The 22,055-nt window shown below is 32.9% G+C and overlaps 1 protein-coding gene across 1 annotated transcript in view; it reads left to right on the forward strand.

The window, feature by feature from the left end:
- Positions 1-7,699: 7,699 nt before the first annotated feature.
- The window catches only part of LOC129005187 (regucalcin-like), a 40,335-nt gene continuing 25,979 nt past the window's right edge, over positions 7,700-22,055 (forward strand). Inside the window, exons 1-4 of the mRNA XM_054434018.1 lie at positions 7,700-7,764; positions 9,346-9,381; positions 10,337-10,520; positions 12,763-12,981. Of these exons, the coding sequence (XP_054289993.1) occupies positions 7,735-7,764; positions 9,346-9,381; positions 10,337-10,520; positions 12,763-12,981 (469 nt within the window). The 5' untranslated portion in view covers positions 7,700-7,734. The remainder of the gene's footprint in view (positions 7,765-9,345; positions 9,382-10,336; positions 10,521-12,762; positions 12,982-22,055) is intronic.

Genomic DNA, 22,055 nt, shown 5'->3' on the forward strand with positions numbered 1-22,055 from the left:
AGTTGGTTCTAATTATTTTATAAAATTAAAAAGTTTACCAACAAGGTGCAGCACTATATTTCTTTTTTGTATTTATGACAACAGCTATTTTAATCTAAGCAGCAACGAAAAGCTGTGATACACAATAAGTACTGCCAAAGTAGGATTGTTTACAATTATGTGTGTGTATTCAATTTTAAATAGCTTGTGATATTGTGCGAATGTTTGATAATTTACTTTTTTTATTGTTTAGGTGCAATGGTAGATCTATGACTATGGTAGAAGTGTTATACAAAAGCATATAGTAATTATAAAGAAAATTTTTTTTTCAACAGTGTCCTCGCCTTTTGCAAACGCAGAGCACGAGTATAAATGTAATAAAGTAAGTATTATATACTTATACGCCAACCCCGTACGAAGAACGGGTACTCTGCTATTACTTTTATAAAAATGTTGTACTACCTATCTGTCTGGGTGGATGCAACAACTAAAACACTAAACCGATAAATCCAACTAAGCACTAAGATGGCAAATGTAGCTCGGAATCTCATAGACCTATTCACATCGCTGAGTTCCCCTCGGGCTACGCCCCTTGGACGTCCAAAGTTCTGAGGGGAGGTTTTCATTAGTAAATAATGATTGGTCTTCATGGTAAGATAAGAAAACTAACAATGTATACCATTGCGTTGAAATATCAACGTAAACAAGCATAGCTGTCGAATTCAGTTTTTATAATTTTAGGCAGCTGATGCAAAGAAGTTCCAAAACTATTTATAAACAAAATGTTATATATGTACATATTTATATACCATTTATATATACTAATGAAGATATTTATTATAAATATTTATATGTATTAGTGCATTTATATATTTATAGATACATAAATAAAAAATAAATAGACATTGTTACAGATCCAAAAGAACTATCTTGCACACTACTATGTATGATTTGTTACCGATACGTTTTAGTAATAACGATATAATAACATATCTTTTAATAAAATATCTTTCCTCGGCTATTAAAATGCTTTTCACCACCGTTTTACAAAAGTAAAATGGACGCTGACAGCTACGTATTTCTTTCCAGGGCCAAAATGCCTCTGTCGTCGTCATTTGGGGGCCGAGCAGGTTGAACGGCTCTAAGACCGAAAATCAGCTGTTCGTTTATTTACTTAAAACATTAATGAATACAGTATTAAACACACAAAGGGTATCTATTTGCATTCTAATAGACTTGTATTATTATCACCACTGCGTAGAAACTTATTTTTTTTTATCCTCCTAAATATTTCTTTACACAACCTTAAAGTCTTAGTTGTGTTGACTATGAGCGGTGTTAACACTGTCGTGGTGCCACGTCCATAGCCACACCTGTGTACAGCCGTACGCTGACGCTAGTGACGTGGCACCACGGTACCGCCCCACGACCACAATCAGCTGTGTACTGTAAACAGTTTTTAGGTAAAAGCGTATTTATTGGGTGTATTCATTTGAATCTTTAAGGGTGTGTTATGGATTGTGCCAACAGATTAATTATTGAAGGTTGTGCTGCAGTGAGTGTTATTGTAGCTGAAGAAATAGCACGGCATTTAAGCGTTATTAAAAGAAAGAAACCAAGAGTGAAAAGAAGATAGTGGGTAAGGAAGTGGATAGCATGCAGAGAGGCTTCAGGTCCAATGAACTCTATAGCAAACGAGTTAAGAAAAGATCACTTAGGTTTGCCTTTATCAGATTAATTAAGTTTTATATACAGTAAAGAATATTTTTTATTTTAACTAAATAGTTTGAGTACTGCTTAACAGATTTTCGTGAGAATTGTGAAATTTTAAAGTTTTGTATTTTAAAATACATTTGAGAACTAACAATTTAATGGATTGGCGCGTTTACTGTACCGAACACCTGTTGTAATTAGTATCCGTGCGCGTCAGAACACAGTCATTAAAAAGGCTAGACTTCATGATTGGCCTTAACACATTTTAGTGTCGAACATTCGAGATAAAATAAAATTTCTTTATGGATATACGATTTTAAAATAATTTTTTTTATTAATTATTCACAAATAGAATGGTTCAAATAAGATAAAAGATTCTTTGTTCAAATATATACAAGAGTTTACATGAATGGCGTTCAGAAATACATCATACATTATATAAAAACAAGATAAAAACTGATACATATTTTTAGATAAACCAATAACTATTAAAACTAACATAAAAACTGATAAATTCTTCAAAACTGGAAAGCGGTTACAAGAAATATTTAATTTCCTTTCAAAACGTTATTTTTTTAGAATTTTACTATTACGGCGAGGTAGTTATAATATGTTATCCCCTCTTGGGAGAATTCGATAACATGGCTATATTTATTTATAGCAAAATATAGGAATAACCAATGAAAATTTCAATAAAAATATATTTAAGAAATAACGGGTCGAGAATGCATAATGGAAACAGGTAAAAAAAGAAAAGTAAAAGTTTAATTTATACCTTTTGCAAGTTTTTATTCCTTACTGTGGTAAAGTAGAGAATATCACGTGTCCTCTTCAGCGGCAGCAACGAAACTAGCTTGAATGATAGCGTCAAGTTTAAACTGTTATACTTAAGTTAGTTTAGTGTTTATACAGGTTAGGTTTCATAGGGAATTGAGGGAAATTCCTAGAGAAGATTGCAACACAACTATACCTCCCCCAAACAATTATTTTATGGTCTATTTTCAGTATTTTGTAACTCAAACTTGTAAAATAAAAATTCTTTGTGGATACAAAATAAATCAACTTCTACGGAGTGTGCACATATTTTTCCACTCTTTAGGGAGAGTGCAGAGCTATGGGACTGACCTGTTAAAACCCCTATTTGAAGTTTTAATGTTTTAACACGGACAAGACTCTTCTTTGCCAGAGTGAGTTTCAGTAATTCTGGCAGTTAATCATGATGCAGGTGTTAAGTTTAGATCATTTAATAAAACCGATTCGCCAATCTTCAGGTTGGGATTTTGGACGAACCATTTTTGTCGTTGTTGTAGTTGGTGTAAGTATTCTTACTATAAACAAACCCATAAGTGCTATAAGGTTGTCGAATCGGTTGCCAACGTGACAGTCGATTTATGGGTGTGGAAATCTTGTTTGAGAAGAGCAACAACTAATGGTTGTCCAATATAAAACTTTCCAGGAGTCAGCGGTTCGAGCTCACTAGGGTCGGATGATAGGCTGCAGAAGGGTCGTTAGATGTTGATAGTCTCAATCTAAAGAAAAAAGTGGACAATTCGTCAACGTTTGACTGCCTAGAATTTGTTTGATTTGATGTTTTCTTTATTTAGTTCCAGATTCATATACCACTAAAGTGAAGTGAGGAGGGGCGGATGAAATAGTGTGTGATTTCTTGATTAAATAATCAGCAAGAATTGGATCTAACTGACGAGAGAAGAAGTGATGGAGCTCAACTCTCTATTCAATCTGACAACATTTATGCTTAGTCGGCGAAAATGCCACTACATAAACCTCACCAAGAAATGAATCGCTTGAAAGCAGTAAGAAATACTTAAGTTTAGTGTATACAACTTTTTCTACGCGTATGACTTTTATAATACACTTGATAACACCTTGAGGGTTGGTTGTTGATACGGACAAACAGACAAATGTAGCTTTAAGGAGTTTTGGCTTCATCGACTTATCACACTTGGTGGGATGAGGACCACAAAATCAACACTGACCTTAATTAAAGGTAGAGTGGAAAAATAATCTTCCTTTAGGTAAGTGATCCTTTAACAGGTGTAGATTGTTCCCATTTTTTCTTGTGCAAGCAATGCCTTTTCACAGCCCATTTCAAATGACACTTCGGTCAGATACTAGGTTCTATGGCCGACATATAAATAATTCAGATAATAATGATCAATAAGCAGATAAGTTATTTGTGACCCTTTGGGCAAAAACATTGGATAATTTGGTTTATAAGAAATCTGTTCTTTCTCTGGACGCCCACCTACGTATCTACGTGTTGTACAAGCTAAATTGATAACAGAGTTAAGGCGATGTTACGCAGTTGTACATTGTAAAAGTCTTTTGTTTTAAACTACAATTATTCAAGTCTTCTTGAAGGCTTTGTTGCTGAGTACGCATCAAGTACACAACAAATAATTCAGTTTAGCTGAGTAGTATAGGTATAGTTTTAAGTGAAGGTTCTACATTGCACCAATAAAAAATGAATCTCAAAATCTAACCAACACAATTCATAAGTTTATTAAGATTAAAAAGTCTTCCTAAATTAAGTACAGTGCCATTGGTGAGGAAAGGCGTCTGAACGACTCTCTTTGAGGTGGGACGAGATTCATATTTTGAAACTTTTCAGATGTACTAGTTTTTGCTACTTAAGAATGTGTGACCAATATTGTAGGTCTTCAATAAGGACCATTCCATCAAGTAAGCAGTCAAACAGTGCAGTCAAGCAGTGATGAGGGGCATCAAGAGGTTATATCAGCCAGATTGCTTAAAGTCTGAGTGTGGAGCAAGCGGGACGGGTCGTTGAGGTGTTGAAATTCAGCGATGCGGTTGGCAACAAAGGTTCTCAGAGATGTAACGAGGTATGGATAAAGTTTTAGATTACCATTGAATCTGTTTGAAATTAGATGGGAATATTTCATACATGCATTAAATAATATTTTTGCAAAATGACATTGTTTTACTTGGAAGAAGTACACCACAATTTTCAAATTTAAAATTCGAATTTTCTTGAAAGGGGCAAATTGACTTAGCCATTAGCATATTGGTCTTAACAAAGCCATCAGATGCCAGAACTTTGATATAAACGAAAAATCCATTAATTTTTGCACCTGTAGAATTCGGAGAAAATACGTTTCTTTAATTTTTTTTTAATTTACTAAGAAGAAGTGAATCTTGAAATAAGTTGTTTAATTAAATGAGTTAATCACCGGGAAGATAATAATTCCATTTCAAGAAACTATATCTGTTGCATTATATATATACTTGACCCAGAGTACGATAGGAACAACTAATCCCGATGAAAAAAAAACATAAATCATAGAAAAAAATTTTCGTTTGGTTGGTGAATGTTTCTGAATAGGAACATAAGCCAGTGTTTCGGTTCCACTTTTAATCAAGTGACTTAATGATCAGATAGTGATCCTTATATCCAGACAACCAAATATGTTGATACCTTTTTACAATGCCCTCTAGACGTAACGGAAACTACTGGCCCATTTACTATGTTCAAAATCAAGAGCACAATAAAGTCAAGGTTAAGTATGAAGAGCGTATCTAGGGATTCAGTATCAGTAAGAAAATCATGTATACACATGAATTTGAAGTTTACCTCTTCATCGGCTAGAAGTTAATTTAGGTTTCTAATGGCAAAAACAATAATTTATAAATAAAAAACTTTTTTTAAAACAAAACGTTTTTAAACGCAATAAAAAGTAGAAAATAATTTATAAATATGTGGAGAGCATAAATACTTTTAGGATTTTAAACGAAAAACGTTGGGTGCATGCAATTGATAATATTACAATAGTTCAATATATGAAGGTAATTAATTGTAAATTATCTATTACATGCACCCAACGTTTTTCGTTTTAAATCCTACAAGTATTTATACTCTCCACATATTAATAAATGATTTTCAACTTTTTACTGCGTTTAAAAACGTTTTGTTAAAAAAAGTTTTTTATTTATAAATTATTTTCTACTTTTTAGTTATTAATGTGTGTGGATGTTAAATCTATTTAAAGCATCTATATCAGATTAAGACAGAGGCATGTGGGAAATCTAAGCTTTATTTGAGTTTCTTTTCATATAATTATGTATTGGATTGAATGTATGGCCTACCTACTATAAACATAAACTAACCTGTACCTTTTAACCTTCTGCTCTTCGAACTGTCAAATTTCAGTATTTACAGCTGACTTATGGGGCGTAACCCAAGGGAAGTATGGTAATAAATGATATAATATTGCATCGTCATCCAATTTGTAAGCTATGTTTAAAATTTCAAGTCGCTAGCTCATCGGGAACTTCGTTTAAAATTGATATCAACATTTGTAGGAAAGCGAGCTAATAAAAACAAAAAACAGTCCCATGGGGCGTAACCCAAGGTAAATATGGAAATTAAATTACATAATATTGCATTGTCGTCCATTTGTGAGCTATGTTTAAAGTTTCAAGTCTCTAGCTCATCGGGAAGTATAAAAATTTGCAAGAAAGCGAGTTGATAAAAACAAGCCCATGGGGCGTAGCCCAAGGGAAATATGAAAATTAAATGATATAATATTGCATTGTCTTCTATTTGTGAGCTGTGTTTCAAGTTTCAAGTCTCTAGCTCATCGGAAAGTTTGTATAAAATTGATTGCAAAGTTTGTACCGGACAAGAAAGCAAACTAATAAAATCGTATTAAAATAGCGATTAACTACCAAATAGGTGACAGCTTTCAGTGCTTATGAATCATGTGGTGAGTTGGGGGTTTGTCCCCAAAGGATCATTTGGATATCAATCTTCAGGATGGATCACAATATGTGACAACAAATGTTGCATATGTCTGATAAGCGTAAGAAAATCAAGAATCTCAGATATTTGAGAAAAATATTTGGACCTGTTAGAGTTGGAGAAGAATGGAGAATTAGGCACAACCAAGAAATAAGGGACATGTACCATTTCCCAGACATTGTAGGAGAAGCAAAGAGCAGAAGACTCAGGTGGGCTGGCCAAAAGATGGCATACTAATTAAAGAAGTTGGAGACAAAAATCAGCAGGAAAAAGGCCCAGAGGAGGCAGAGGAGGACCTAAGAATCGATGGAAGAACCGGGTGGAGAAAGATTTGCAAAAATTGAGAGCAAGGAAATAAGACTCAGAGAACAAGGAGAGATGGAGGCAACTTGTTGGCGAGGCCAAATACCACCTCGGGTATCCATGGTCATGGGAGTAAGAGTAAGTATGTCTGATAAGATCCCAACTGGGTGAGGACGAGTTTTCGGACACATCATTTTGTAGGTTCTTACAAAATAATAACTTGTAATTTGATCAAATTTTTCGCGTGAATATAATACTCATATACTTCATATAACTAACATAATACAGCTAAAAAAAAAAAAATACTTATAAAGAACATTGTATACACTAGGGGATTAGGTAATGACAAGACCGAAATTTATTTGGTTGAACATTTAAAATATTGATCCAGATCATAAAAGAATTTACAGTAAACCAATGAAGATTTTGTAAGGTTTTTTTGGATAACATTTGGGGAGTTTATTTAGACATTTGAGTCCCAGGACTTATGAATATTCCAGGATTTGTTTAAACATTCTATAAATATATATATATATTTTTCTTTATGTTCATTATTTAGCGTCTTGTGACTTAACATTATAAGTGTAAATATATGTTTTAGGTGTTATAGACGTACTTTTATTTAGTTACTTTCCGTTAAAAGAACCGTAACATATAAATTATTTTTATTATCAATCGAGGCATTATTGTAAAAATCTGATTATTGTGACAGTACATAAAAAAATTACAATAATTATAAAATGCTGCTCCAAAGCGTATTTGGTTATTTTTCAGTTTGAAAATTTTGCTTAACATACTAGTAAAACTGAAATTCTAGGACAGCTGCTCTCAATTAATTGATGACGATAGTTGTGCAGCTGTTGGTTGACGTTTGTGAGGCGAATCGCTGCAATATATAAGCAAAAACCGTCAGTCGATGATAGAGGTCGGGAAGAACTACATCGACACTGGCTTCAAGAATGCACTTCTTACATATATCGCTGGCAATAGTGAGTACTTTTATGCCAAGTTAACCCATTCCTATTAGCTTATTGAGTCATTTCGTTTTAGACGTAGTTAGTTTATTTATCTGCACGGTATTGGATTTTTTACAACTTTATTTTTATTTATTTTTATTTATAATTCGGAATTCATAATTTTTGTTCCATAATTGATTATTATATTTTTACGGTTGAAAGTTTTTCATGTGACTTTGTTAATTTTGGTATTGTGTTGTATGCAAATAAATTATTTTCTTTGGTTCTCTGTTTCTGAAGTGATTCTTTATGTCCCAAATTTTATAAAATTTTCTTTTTTATCATTTTATTAATTATAAATAGATTGTATCCACTTTCCATTAACAAATAAACAATCGTATTATTTTCTTTATTACGATTTTCTGTAGACATAGGAATATTAACAAGTCTATGTTTTTATGAAAGAAATTTTGCTAATTATTTTGCCATGGATGATTAGAATTAGAAGGAATGATACTATCTGTTGTAGTAATTTTTCGGTAAATTTCAAATATATGCTTGTGTTTTTTCTTTTCGAAATCTAAAAAGTTAATGTGTGAATGTTGTATTTAATTTGTGTAGTGATCGAATTTATGTGTTGGTGTATTTGCTTGCTTCTGTTTGTGTGCATTATTGTCGTTGTTCAATAAAATGTATTTTAAATGGGTTTTCGTTTTTGATTATCTATTTACATATAAAAATAGTTGCTCTAATCACTATTATTTCCATATTCATTCATGTATACGGGTTGTTTTCAAATTGTATGTACATATTCTGTCGACTTGTTACTGGGCTGAGACTAACATAAAATGGTATAAGTATCTAAGCTATTTAAGCATCTAAAATGCTTAGATTTCTTCAAAACTGATAAATGTGTTGTTTGTCATCCGATTTCACCAGAAAATGTCTCATTTAATTTGGATTTAGGTTTTCTATCTATTAATAATTACGTGGGTATCCTAATATTTACTGTTTTCATAACATATAGATTTGAAAATTTTAAATGTCCGCTATGTTGAAGAGGTTTAAGTTATTAGAACAAAATACCTTAAGTTCGTTTTCCCTTCTAAACTACACATTTATACCAATTTAGAAATTTATGTCTTGAAAAAAATGTCTAAGATAAAATAAATTTAAAAATCACTAAAACAGACAGAAATATAGGGAATTTAGACCAATACTTGTAAGGTTTTTATGTTTGTTTGAACCAAGGAACAAGTCCACAAATTATGTCCAGAAAATTTGGAAATACCCGTTGTGGTTTTAAGTCCGTTAGGACGGGAATAAAAAAAAAAAAAAAAAACTCTACAATTGGTTTATCGCTAAACTAACTTAGAGTATTACGGTGAAAAACGTCACTTGTCCAAAATGTGTTAACCTGATAAAAATCGCGCACTTGACTTCTTCTCACGCAAAAACAAAACTCGTCAGGTAAACGCCTATTATCTGGACTAGTGAGGTAATATACTACTACAATCTAGATTGATTGTATGAACAATTATAGAACTACAGTATATTATGTTGTATTATTTATTGAGTGATAACGCAGGTATATATATTGTTTTATTGTTACAGGTTGCCAGTATTTATTATGTGCATGCTACAGACATTGTGAGTAATATTCTAATATATTAGTTATAGATCCTTATGATACAACTAATTGCATAATGGCCAATGACTAGACGATGTTATTTGTATGATAAGGTCAATGCATATATTAATAAACAATGCATTTACAAACAGCATAACAATGCATATATTGTTTATTAAGAATAACAAAGAAATTGTGTTTTATAACTTACAGTTATCACACAAGACACAGGCGAAACTTTGGATACCGTACTTCACAACTAGCCTATAGTTAGTTGAAAAATAATGCATTTTACATCGCCGATATTCTTTATTGTAACATACCTCACAACATAAATGCTGCTAAATCAATGTTGCTGTGTACAAACGCCAAATCTGTGCGTGGCTGATGACTATAGGACGACAGGCTTAAAGCCTATAATTAGCTTGCCTTACATATAAATTTCACTTTCACCTATAACCTATCACAATAACTCAATTTTACTTATAAAATAATAATTGATTTAGTTATATAAAGAATAATATACATATATATTTTGTTCTTACGGTTCTTTTTTTATAATATTCTAGTATGTATACCAGCTCCTGATTTGTAATATTATGTATTTCTTGTATATAATGTCATGTTGAATAAAATGTTTTGAATCTAAGTTTGATGTGATTTTAGTTTTAGGTTGTGATAGGAGTCTTTTTTTTACTGTTAGGGAAAATCTTTAAAATAAAAGTAACTTTTTATAACAACGGGTTGTGTGGGCTTCTAAGATATAAAGTTCTTTACTTTGAGACAAATTTAACTAGCAACTTAATGATAAAGTTTGTAAAAATATACCAAACCCAATTTTACTGGTCCAATACAGTATTATACAATTAAAATTATAAAAGTTCCTATACATGTAGTTATTATTGAATCAAAAAGTGCTTATCCATGCTTTCTATATAAATGCGTTCATTGTAATTTATCAAAATAATGTTTCAGAATATACAACAAATACAGTCTTTTGAAGGTACGATTTTGACCGGAGGGCTCCACTGGGATGCTGTACAAAAGCGTCTTTACTGGGTACAGTCGGGCTTTGGTACTGAACAGATGGCCATCGTCTGCTACGACCCAGTCGGCAAAGTCATCAAGACAGCTACAATAAGCGGGGATCAAGAATCAAGTAAATATACAAAAGAATCGAAAAGTTCGTTAAATACTCTGTTGGTGAAATATGATATGTTGGAGTAGTCTGACTAATCTAACTGTACAGTGAGCTATGCCTATGGCGAGCTATGGCGGTGTTTAATTTGGGGTTAAAAGAAAACTAAAATGCATGCACATGATGTTTGTTTTGTAATAAAAATGTATTAATTACCGCAACAATAATAACAGAGAACGCGTGCAGCTCATTGAGCCACATAGTATGAAACATAACGCCAAAGAAAACGTCATGCTTACATTCGAGTAATTCTAGTTACATCTTAGAGTTGTTTAAACACTTGTTAGAAATCTAATGAATGCTAAACAATCCGCTTCAATTCGAGCTAATATGTTGCAACAAAGGTGTTTTTTTGCATTGAGAATTGAAGAAAACTGTTGCCCTACTGATAACCTGTGTTAAGTTATTTAAGTTGGGTCATTTTATTTTTTTTATTTGAGACATCCCCCTAATCAAACGAATTTAACTACTCGTAACTACTCGATCGTTGAATACATAAACACTAATTCTTTCACTTATGTTTGGTCTAATATTGCCACTAAAACGTTCAATAGCAAATTATTTTTAGAAATTTCTTATTTTTGACTTGAAATGTCTGGGTTGTGTTGGTGAATTCAGTAAAAAAACGTTGTATAAGTTTGTCCGAGGAACTAGCAACATAACATAGAAGTAAACAATCTATTTGTGTTTTTTCTCAATTAAAGTAGAGCAAGTAATACAAAGGTTTACAATAAAAGCATAAGGTCCGCCAAGATTTGGTATAATCTTACTACTTGAACTTATCATAGTGAAGGCTTTATTATAGTTTCTCGATCTGTCAGTGTCAGAAGTAAACATTTCTTGCATGCATTCATTTGATCTGACATTAATCAAGTTTACTTTACCACCGTGACAACACTATGTGAGTGATCTTGCCCGTCAACTGGTGGCCCCCCAAGTTGCATCTTAAAATATTATTCATCTCATTAAATGAATGTATATCTGGGTAGGTATCTGTTAGACCAGGACTCTCCTTATACTCATAAGATATCTTATTACTAATTGTATCCTCCCTTTTTTTTATATTCTTCTTTGAACTTGAGGCATTTTCCGTTCTTCTTGCAAAACTGATTAACTGGTTAACTTGGTCTTGACCTACTAAATATTACAAACATTAATATTTACTTACAAAAAGCTAATGAGTTTCTTTTTATAAACAGCTGTTTTTGTTTTTAATTTGTTCTATGTATTTCTTATGGGGGAAACCCGACCTTTGAGAGGGTCTCACACCCTTATGAGTAAGAGTTTTAAAATTCTAAAACTTTATTGCAAAACTACATATTAAGACGAATCTTTTGACACCTTAAACGTTGAAATTGGTCTACAAATAAGGCAGGAGTTGCGTTAACAAAAAACGGCTTCACGTATTATTATAAATAGATGCTTTAACGTAAACATATAGAATGGTACAAAGGGTTATGACATTCAGTTGATTTAAGTTGAAAGCGCTTATACATTATTGTTTTGCAGTATTAAATTTCATCTGAAATTCATTAAAAACCATTGCAAATGATGCTAAACTAACACAGAAAACTAATAATAGAAAAAAAACAAACGATTTAACAAAAATACACCAGTAAAAAATCGTAATTTTTTTTAGCATGGCGCCTCAGCCCATCTGATTACCACTAACAAGTGAAATTTTTAGACGTATTTCCTAGATTTATATTAATAAATTAAAGTTTAAAATAACAACTTAGCTTTATTGACAGGAAAGGTTATTAAGTGTGGTTTTTTTATAATAGCCTAATATGAAATTTAAAATATTACCAAATTTTAGTTATTGAAATATTTCTAAATAAGGAAAATAACGACGTTTGATTTATAATTTGTTAGAATAAATCTCTAAGAAATTTTAAATTTCACACTTTTTTTTTATTTTTCTGTGACCATTTTACATACAACGACGCTTCAACCTACCAACTGCTCTACAGAAGTTGATATTTATAGTATTTGTAGAAGTATATTTGGGGACAAACTGCAACATTTTATGTTTTCAGACTCAACAATTTAAAAAAATGGTTTGCAACATGTTTTAATAAAAAATAAATTAAAACGTTTTCAGTGAAATTAGAGGGTTTCTTAAACACTGTTGATAAAGAATGGGGTGAAAGTCTGCACACACAATCGTTTACCAATGATTTATAAAAATACTACTTTACAGAAGAAAAGCTGAAACCTTTGTCCATGGTGATTCGAGTGGAAGGGACGACGGACAAGCTGCTTATAGGAGTGAAAGATAAACTAGCTGAGATACAGTGGGATTGTATAAATGACATGGATATCACAAATGAAAATATAGTTTTCTTGGACGCTCGTGCAAGAGATGAAGGCGAGCGTTTTAATGACGGAAGAGCGGACTATGAAGGACGTCTTTGGGCTGGTAAGTAAGCAATTCGTTAAACCAAATAAAGATCATACTTTTAAATATTCAAAATTGATAATTTGTTAAATACGATATATTTATATTTGCCAAATTAAATCAACTACAACTAATTGTATTGCATAAATGAATAAATGGATCATATCGGTCCTCATATACTGAAATATAAATTTTCTTCAAGAAGAACTGTTAATATTGGAATTGATACTAATTTGAAATAATAACTTCGCCAATATTTCTGAATTTTTAATTTTTATGAGGCCTTTCGCCAGCTATGCTGGCATCATCAGACACATCACAAAACTGAAGGTTATGTTTATGTTTACAATTATAAATTTTAAAGAATGTAACATATGGGTAGTTAAAAATAAAAACTTTTCTGTTAAGTACATTTAGCTAAAGTTACATAAATAAATCATATATGTATAAAAATGAAATATCAAGTAGAATTAACTTATAACTTTGTAAATTTAGAATTTAGTAATGTAACATTTTGAATTGGACCGTTTATACAGGGTTTGGTAGTCAGTGTCATAGATTTTAAGGCATTATTTTGCAAGCAAATTGCGATAAAAAGTCATTTGGCTTATTATATCGCTATCATACTTCCAGCAAAAGCTGTTTTAGATTTTTCAAAGTTTCCTGACATAGCTAAATGGTTTATGTTAGTGATCCTGCTGCAGTAGTGTACTACTATAGTTTCGTACTTAAAAGTCCATCTTCAGGTAAAAAAAAAAACATCAAGTCATCTAACCAATTTGGTTAGATTCGTAGTTAACGCTGAGAACATATATATATCGAACACGAAAAAAACATAGAAAACCGTGACGTCATTACGTCACGACTCATCTTACGGCGTCGCCACACGTGTCTCCCGTGATTAATTACACTGGCCAGTTTACAGTATTATATTCGTTTTCTGTGTTTTTTCGTGTTCGTTATATATGTTATATACATGCAACAAACCATTACGTTTTCTGATAGAATTGTAACGAACCCCCGGTTGAGGGGGTTTATTTCAGAAGGTATTGTAACCAGGTTAAAATACTAAAGAAGACCCCAGTTTACCTGTTGTTGGTATGAATGATTTTATTAGTTGATAAAAACAGACGATTACCACAGAACGGCCTTTAAAAGTTAAACAGCTAGTTGTTGGCTGTTTAGTGTTGACCCCTAGGCCTAGTCGCGGCACTAATCAGCACATGATAACCTCTCTGAAGTTTAAACCAAAGATGACGTCATTGCAGAAGCCAATTTGCGGACATGCTCCGGAAGAAGAAGGAGGACTGATTATACTTTATTCCCCTTTTCGTCCTGAATAAGCGTCTCGTGCTGGCCTTCAATGTCACGAGTCTTAACCTTTTCTTACTTTTCGTAACTCACTGAGGAATCAGCGGGTGACCTGGTCTTCTTCTCGACAATCGTGAAGTTGGCGAAGAGGCTGTTTATTAATTTTCGACCCGGCCATTTGTTTTGATGTTACTTGTGTCAAATTCGTCGTACTACGTCTTGATAAATTCGCGTTCGTAAGCTGAAGTTCTTAAAGTTGAATTTGAAACGTTTACCTTCACAGTTTTATAGTGGAACGTGTTCGGTTATTTATTTCGTCGTTTGGTGAGTCGTGTAACAACATTTTTGTTGAATTTTAATATTTCTCTACAAGTTTTAGTGAGCAAAGCTTTGTAGCAATATGAAGGCTGGGCCTGGCCCTCAGCCCAAGTCATGCGTTATTTAACCAAACAATTGAGTGGGAAATTGAAGTTGGTGTCTCCCGTTTTAAATTAACGTTTTAAAATTTGTTTTGGGACTTGTGTTAATTTTTTAATCTTTTAAATTTAGAGACGTCCACAAGTTTGTCCCAGCAGACAGGTTTCAGCTTGCCTAGTTTGACAAAAGTTTGCTTAAGTTGTCCAAGTAAAACACAATTTAGGCAAGGAATTTGGCCCTACACTATTTCGGATCATTCAATTATTTGGTTTGAACTATTATAAAATACCTCACAAAAATTTAAATTAGACGAAATTTCCTATAGAAACCTAAAACAGATGAATTTGTTTGCTAGCTCATTGGCTAACACTGAATGGGATGAATTGTATTGTTCTCATGATGTAAACCTGGCATTTGATTTATTTCTAGATAAACTCCTTTTATTGTATGATTTATATTGTACTAGAATAACGAAAAATGTCTACCAGGAGCTAAAAGGGTTTCAAAGCGGTGGTTTAATAGCAGTCTGAAAGAACAGAGAAACACTTTAATTTTACTAAATGACTTGCTAAAAATACCTAAGTACAGTAACGATAAGTTGAAAGAATTGTATCTTAAATTTAGGAAACAATACAGGTTAGCTATCACTGAGGCAAAAATTAAATACAACGACAGTTTAGTCACTAATGCACCAAATAAATGTTCTGCTGCTTGGCGCTTCATAAAATCGGAATCCGGCACTGGCACCTCACAGAAGCTCGAGTCCATAATTTCAGCACAAGAGTATAATGACCACTTCATTAATGTTGGTAGAATGGTGGCAAAAAACTTTGACTCTTCCAACTGCAATCGTGACTTTGTCAACTTCCTCAAAAAAGCAAAGCCAGTGAAAAAAGAGTTCCGCCTTCAACCAATAGATATCCGATCTTTGCTATCAATTGTTAAGTCATTAAAAACCTCCCGATCTGAGGATGTTTTTGGTCTTTCAAATAATGTAGTTAAAGAAATAATCCCTTTCATCTTAGAACCATTAGCCTATCTCATAAACTTGTCAATTTCTTCATGTATATTCCCACATTGCCTAAAATTTTCTAAAACACATCCAATTCATAAAAAGGGAGATAGAACCGTTATTGATAATTTTAGACCAATTTCTATAGTTCCAATTTTTTCAAAGATAATTGAAACGCATATTAAATTTCAGCTTTACAGCAATCTCGAAAAGAACGAAATTCTAAGTCCAGCTCAATTCGGTTTCAGACCTGGTTTGTCAACAATAAAGGCAGTTGACAAATTGATTTCCGAGGTTTTGAAGTCTTTCGAAGACAACAATTATCTTAACGTAGCCTTAATGGACCTTAGTAAAGCTTTCGATAGTACATCACACCAAATTATTTTGGAAAAACTGAAATACTATGGGATCCATAACAATGAGCTACACTTATTCAAATCGTATCTATGTGGCAGATTCCAACAAGTGGTTGTTGGGCGGGACTCTTCTGAATTTTTGGAAACTCTAGCTGGAGTCCCTCAAGGGTCAGTGTTGGGGCCTATTTTGTTTTTATTAATGATTAATGACTTACCTAGTAACATATCTTGCCAATCACTCTTATATGCCGATGACACAACTCTATTTTCCTCAAATAGTAGTTTTACTGAGTCTGAAGTAACTGTAAACAACGCAATCACAATCTCTTCTAATTGGTTTAATGCAAACTTTCTTAATTTAAATCATCAGAAAACTGAACGAATTTGCTTTTCGCTAAAACACTTAGAAGGTTCAAATATCCCGTCTTCAGTGAAACTCTTAGGCATACATTTGGATACAAAGCTTACCTGGCAACGCCACACTACGCATGTTGTGTCTAAGATCTCCCGAGTCTGCTTTTTGTTAAGACGACTTAAGAGTTGCGTATCGGATAGTATGCTCATTACATCTTATTACAGTTTCTTCCACTCCCATCTTCTATATGGAAACATTCTGTGGGGTAATAGTGCTGGAGCCAAGAAGGTTTTCAGGTGGCAGAAAAAAGCACTAAGAATAATGTTTGATATTCCTCGCAGAACGACCAGCAAACCTCTCTTTATCAAACACAGAATAATGACTCTGCCATGTATATTCATTTTTCAAAATTTGCTATATGTTAAAGAAAATCTTTCATCATTCCCAAAACGTAACGAATTTCACAGTTATAATACTAGAGCATGTAACCGGGAGCCTACCAGTAGACCGACAAGATACTTGGTCGTCTGGCCACTAGACCGTCTTTTTTAATTAAATAGATAAATACTGAAAACCAGTACGTCGACAAGTTATTTCATCGTCATTCCAGTTGACCGGCCTGTAAAACTAAATTATTATATACGAGAAACCAACTTGTCGTCAATCGACCCGACCGACTTACCACTTGCTCGTCTTTTATGTGGGGATAGGGGGCAGAGTGGGAGGAGCTAACCGGGGATTACCCAGGAGTTTGAGGCGCTTCTCGTGGTTGAACCACGTCGCTCGAGGCTAGAAGCCAGTCTTGCCAACTGAAAGTAGCCTAGCTCCGTCGAACACTACACACTCGGCGTGTTTATACAGTCTGGAGTTTAGTTGACGTTGGCGCGCAATTCTAATGGATAGTTTCGTCGTTTCTATAGCAACCGTGACGTGACTTCGTTCTCGCGCATTCCTCTGCCTTTGTATTATTTAATCTGCTTTGAAAGATAAGACTCGCTTATGTGCATTGACTATTGACAAAATAACAATAACAATATAACAAACAATATCATTAGGGGGTTTTGATCGTTTGTTTGGATAAAACTACGTACCGTATATTGTAGAATTACATTTGTAGTGTGGTAATATGGTGTATATATATATATATATATATATATATAATTAATACGCTACATGAAACTTTGTCGGTTGAACTCCTCCGCCATTTCTTAACCGATTTTATCCATTGACATCTCATTGGAAAGAGCGTGTCGCGTAGATTTGCCAACTGGCCTTACATTTTTTACAAAGTCCCTTGGGTTCTGCCCCAGTGGCTTTGAAAGTTCCCATGTTATCCTTATGAAGAACATAATTGTTTACATTTTGATCAGCTGTATAATTTAATTGCTGTTATTTATTTTTCGATTCAATGAAACGCATTGAGTAAATTTATTTACTATTTGAGTTTGTGTAAACATAACCCCCAAAACGAAAACGGACCGTGTTAGTATGGTTGTATCTTGAATTTATATATTTATCGTTGCTTTGTGTCGCTATGACGGATTGTGTTAGCATGATTGTAACTTAAATTTGTGCATTTATCGTTGTTTTGTGTAGCTATAATTTGTTTATTTGTTGTTTTTTTCTTTTAAATGCCTCCGACGCGACAACAACGAAACATAGAAAGGAGGCGTACACGTCAGCACCTGACCCTGGACAATCTCAACTATTAGGTTACGAATGCGAGCTAACACTACCCCTAAAAGACTTTTCGTTCTCAATTTGACCCTCTATCAATGACATGTGTTGCCTGTACAGCGAGGCATTTTGAGAAGGAGAAAACCAGCCGGCATGCTTTAGGTTTATCAATAACGAAGATCAGGGATTTAGGTAATCAGGGTCAGGATAATCAGAGTTACACAATGGTAATATTTGAGTTGACTCTTTTTAAACTCTTTTTAAACTTTGAGTTAAACTTTTTTAAATATGACTGTTATTGGTTTTGAAATAACCCCTGTAATACTTTGCAATTGCTTGAATTTGAGCAACATGTACACTAGTATATATATAGGACCTGTGTATAATTTTGGGTAAAATGGAGGTCAATTTACCTTGGGTAGGCCTATATCAAAAAAGTTTTATATCTTAAATTAATCCAAACGATTCATAGTAGCCAACAGGCACAAAGTATTGTAATTATGCAAGATGTTGTAAATTTCAAACATGTGTAACAGTTAAGTTTACTGCAACAGTAGTTCGTTAGGATTGCCTATTTAAGTAAGTTGTTATTAGGTGTATAAGTCGTTCATCAAGCGTCATGAGAAACGAAATCTGTTATAGAAGTGAAAAAATACAGTTAATCAAATGGTGCTGTATATAAAATATCTGCAAATAAAATTAGAGCTTTGTCTGTACACTGTTCAGAATGACATATTTTCTGTTATTTTTGCGTTTATACATTAAAAAACTTTTAATGTTTTTTCTCAATTTCTGTCTGTCTGTCCGTCACGGCCCAGAAGATATTTTACGTAGTGTTTGCATGTAAAGATGAACAAGAGGTCTTCTCCTGAAATACGAATACGAAATACGATAGGCATTTAAATAGTCTTTTTGTATTCACTGAATTGGCGAGAGTGTATTTAGCCAAATATGCATCGCTACATATGAAATAACTATAAATAATAAATATATGCACGCAAGCATACTGTTTGGGAAACGTGGTATGAGATACACGCAATTTAATGAATGACTTTAACGAGATAAATTTAACCAGATACCTCATTATTGGTAAAACTCTTTTTTCTTGTCAAAATGTTAACATGTTTGTTTCCTTACAGTTTTGTGTAATGTGTACAGTATTTATATATATAAAAAATGAACCTTAGAGTACGACTGTGTTACTAAAAGTTTTTCAGTCATAAAAAAGCATCGGTTGAGTTTACATCATAAACATTACAGTAAATAACTTATAAGGAAATATTGAAATATAAAAATATTATGTCTGTGGAGAGTGAGTAAGACTTGCAGTGAACATAATGTTTGGCAGTGTGTGAGCCAAGTTTTGGCATTTGTATAAAACATATAAGTTAATTTAAAAGTAATAAAGTAGTATACGATGTAGTAGTAAAATTAGAATATATAAATTTTAGTTTAAGATGTAGTGATATGTGTTAATAAAAGTAGTATTACGAAAGAGCAAAATTGATAAAAAACCTTTTTTAAAACTAAAATATCAAATTATCCAAAAATTAATTACAAATTCGATTTATTGGACTTACCTTAGCAGTCGTTGAAAGCAGCCAAAATAAACACACATAACTCAGGTGTCCTACTGGATGTCAAGAAGATAGTTTAAAGATGCACAATCAAAAAAACGTTGTCAAGTTAGAACGAATGTGACGGCGCACGCTTCTTAAATCTGCAAACCCCCACCCCCTCAGTTTCACACTTCAACCCCCACCATCTCCACATGGCGCTTCACCCCTTAGCAGGTGTGCATACCCGCTGATTGTTTTAAAACTATAGGCCCATATAGACTGATACCAAATATCCGTTCTTTCAAATTAAATGTAGCAATATGATAGAATTAATTATACACAATAATTGTAGGCAACAAATAAAATAATAAACTCTTAATGCGGCAAAATGCTTTTTTAGTAATACAAATGTACACATTTAAATCACACTTACATGGGTTATTTACTCAAAGAATATGGTGAATTATTATGAAAGGAATTAACCAGGAAATTAAATATACCAACCAGTTGGGCAATTAAAGCAAATATACGTAAACCCATGGACAAACCAACACGTTTGATTTTTGCCATAGTAAAAATAAATCTGCAGAGTAGGGCCTGCAATGTTTTTAATCACGTACTTATACAAGGATGCAATATAGAGTACCTATTCTGTTACTAGGATTGCGATCATAAGAGTGAAAGCCAATCAAGGTAGCAATACTTTAAAAGGCTAAAGAAATACATTAAAACAGCACTTTATATCTATATAATACAACTTGTCTCAGAACCATCAACACATACAAGAAGTTTCACAAATAAACATTTGTACATTACTTACATTCGGTATCCTTTGTATCGTTTTTTCTATGATTGCTTGGTAATGTCATTTGATGAACCTACAGTTCTGGTTTATATATAATCGCACAAACAGTCTTCACAAAACCTTATAAGGTCTATTATATTAAATTATGTACATACAACTTATAATAATCATTGTTTTTAAGCAATTGTTCTACATTGAACCATAGATAAAAGGACTTCTTTTAATCTACGATAGAACTATCTCAAAATATTGCCATACGTAGCTGTTCATGCATTTCGGCTATTTATTGCTCGTCTTCATTTCAGGTAGTTTTTGAGAATGCATTCCGAAATTGTCCTTAATATTACACTCTTATGTGACTTAGGTATTTTCTTGTTAAACGTCAAAAAACTACTTTAGGATTACTTACTTGGACAATCATATATACCCCAAGTTGCGATCAACACAACATGCCGATCTAATGTGTTCCCAATTTCAAACTTCACGATAGGTTAGGAAGTATAGAATGCGATGTTTAAGCTCAGTGGTGGATCGCATGTTTTGTTGATAGTAGCACACAAACATAAAACAAATATTAATTGTAACATAGGCTTGTAACAAATCATCTATTATTCTAATTCCTTAAGGAATTTCTTGTGCATAGCAAAACTCTTATATTTATCAACCTATTTTGATGATTGTTGTGTCAAATTAAAGGGAATTATCTGCAGAAGTCATGGAATAATTGATGTCACGCTCAGTTCAATGTGCTTTGACCCATCGGACTTTAAAGCTACCTTGTATTTTTAAATATAAGTGAAAATTTAATTAAGTTTATCAAACATATAATTCATTTCTAAAAAAAACATCTGTCTTTATAAAAATAACCTCTTTAAATATTTACTTTTCCTGTTTATTTATCAGTTGACTTTCAAATACAAGGATGACTGATGAAATGGGATAGTTTATTTTTGCAGTTTCATTCAGAGTGGTAGGGAGATTTATATCAGGAATTGTAAAGAAATACTATGGGATGAAGCTCATATGTCTATATTAGTAAGCTTTATCGTCTGTAAAAAGATTACTGCGATATATTGCCAGAAGAGAAGACCAAGAAAAGCCTTTTGGTGGAAAGGTGATTGTTTTGGCTTTGTGACGAAATAAATAATAAAATAGTTGAGCAACTAAATGATGACAGCCGATTTTACTACTCAGTGGACACTTTGATTCAAGAAGAGGGAGACCAGATACATGTGCCTGATGAATTTCTTCACACTTTAGCACCAAGTGGTTTACCTCCTCGCAAGTTATGTCAAAAAAGGTGTAATTGTAATTTTACTAAGAAAATTAAATCCAAAAAAAGGACTGGTTAATAGAACCAGATTAATGGCGAAAGTTATGAATGATGAAGTCTTGAAATTATTACTTGAAGTTCAGCTGGAAAACGAGTGTTCCTCTAAAATTCGTCCTCGGAAAGTTGGTCTTTATCTGCTAGAGCTGCATCCCCTGCTTACAAATGGGGAATTGTACGTAACAATTTCAAGATGCCGCGCTTTTGATGATCTAAAAATAATGGTTAAAGAACAACGAAACCAAGGTCATTTGGCTGAAGACGTTAGAGTGT

Source organism: Macrosteles quadrilineatus, unplaced genomic scaffold (assembly GCF_028750875.1).
Source record: "Macrosteles quadrilineatus isolate MER2022 unplaced genomic scaffold, UCM_ALF_1.0 Scaffold_17__1_contigs__length_3442018, whole genome shotgun sequence".
Classification (NCBI taxonomy): domain Eukaryota; kingdom Metazoa; phylum Arthropoda; class Insecta; order Hemiptera; family Cicadellidae; genus Macrosteles; species Macrosteles quadrilineatus.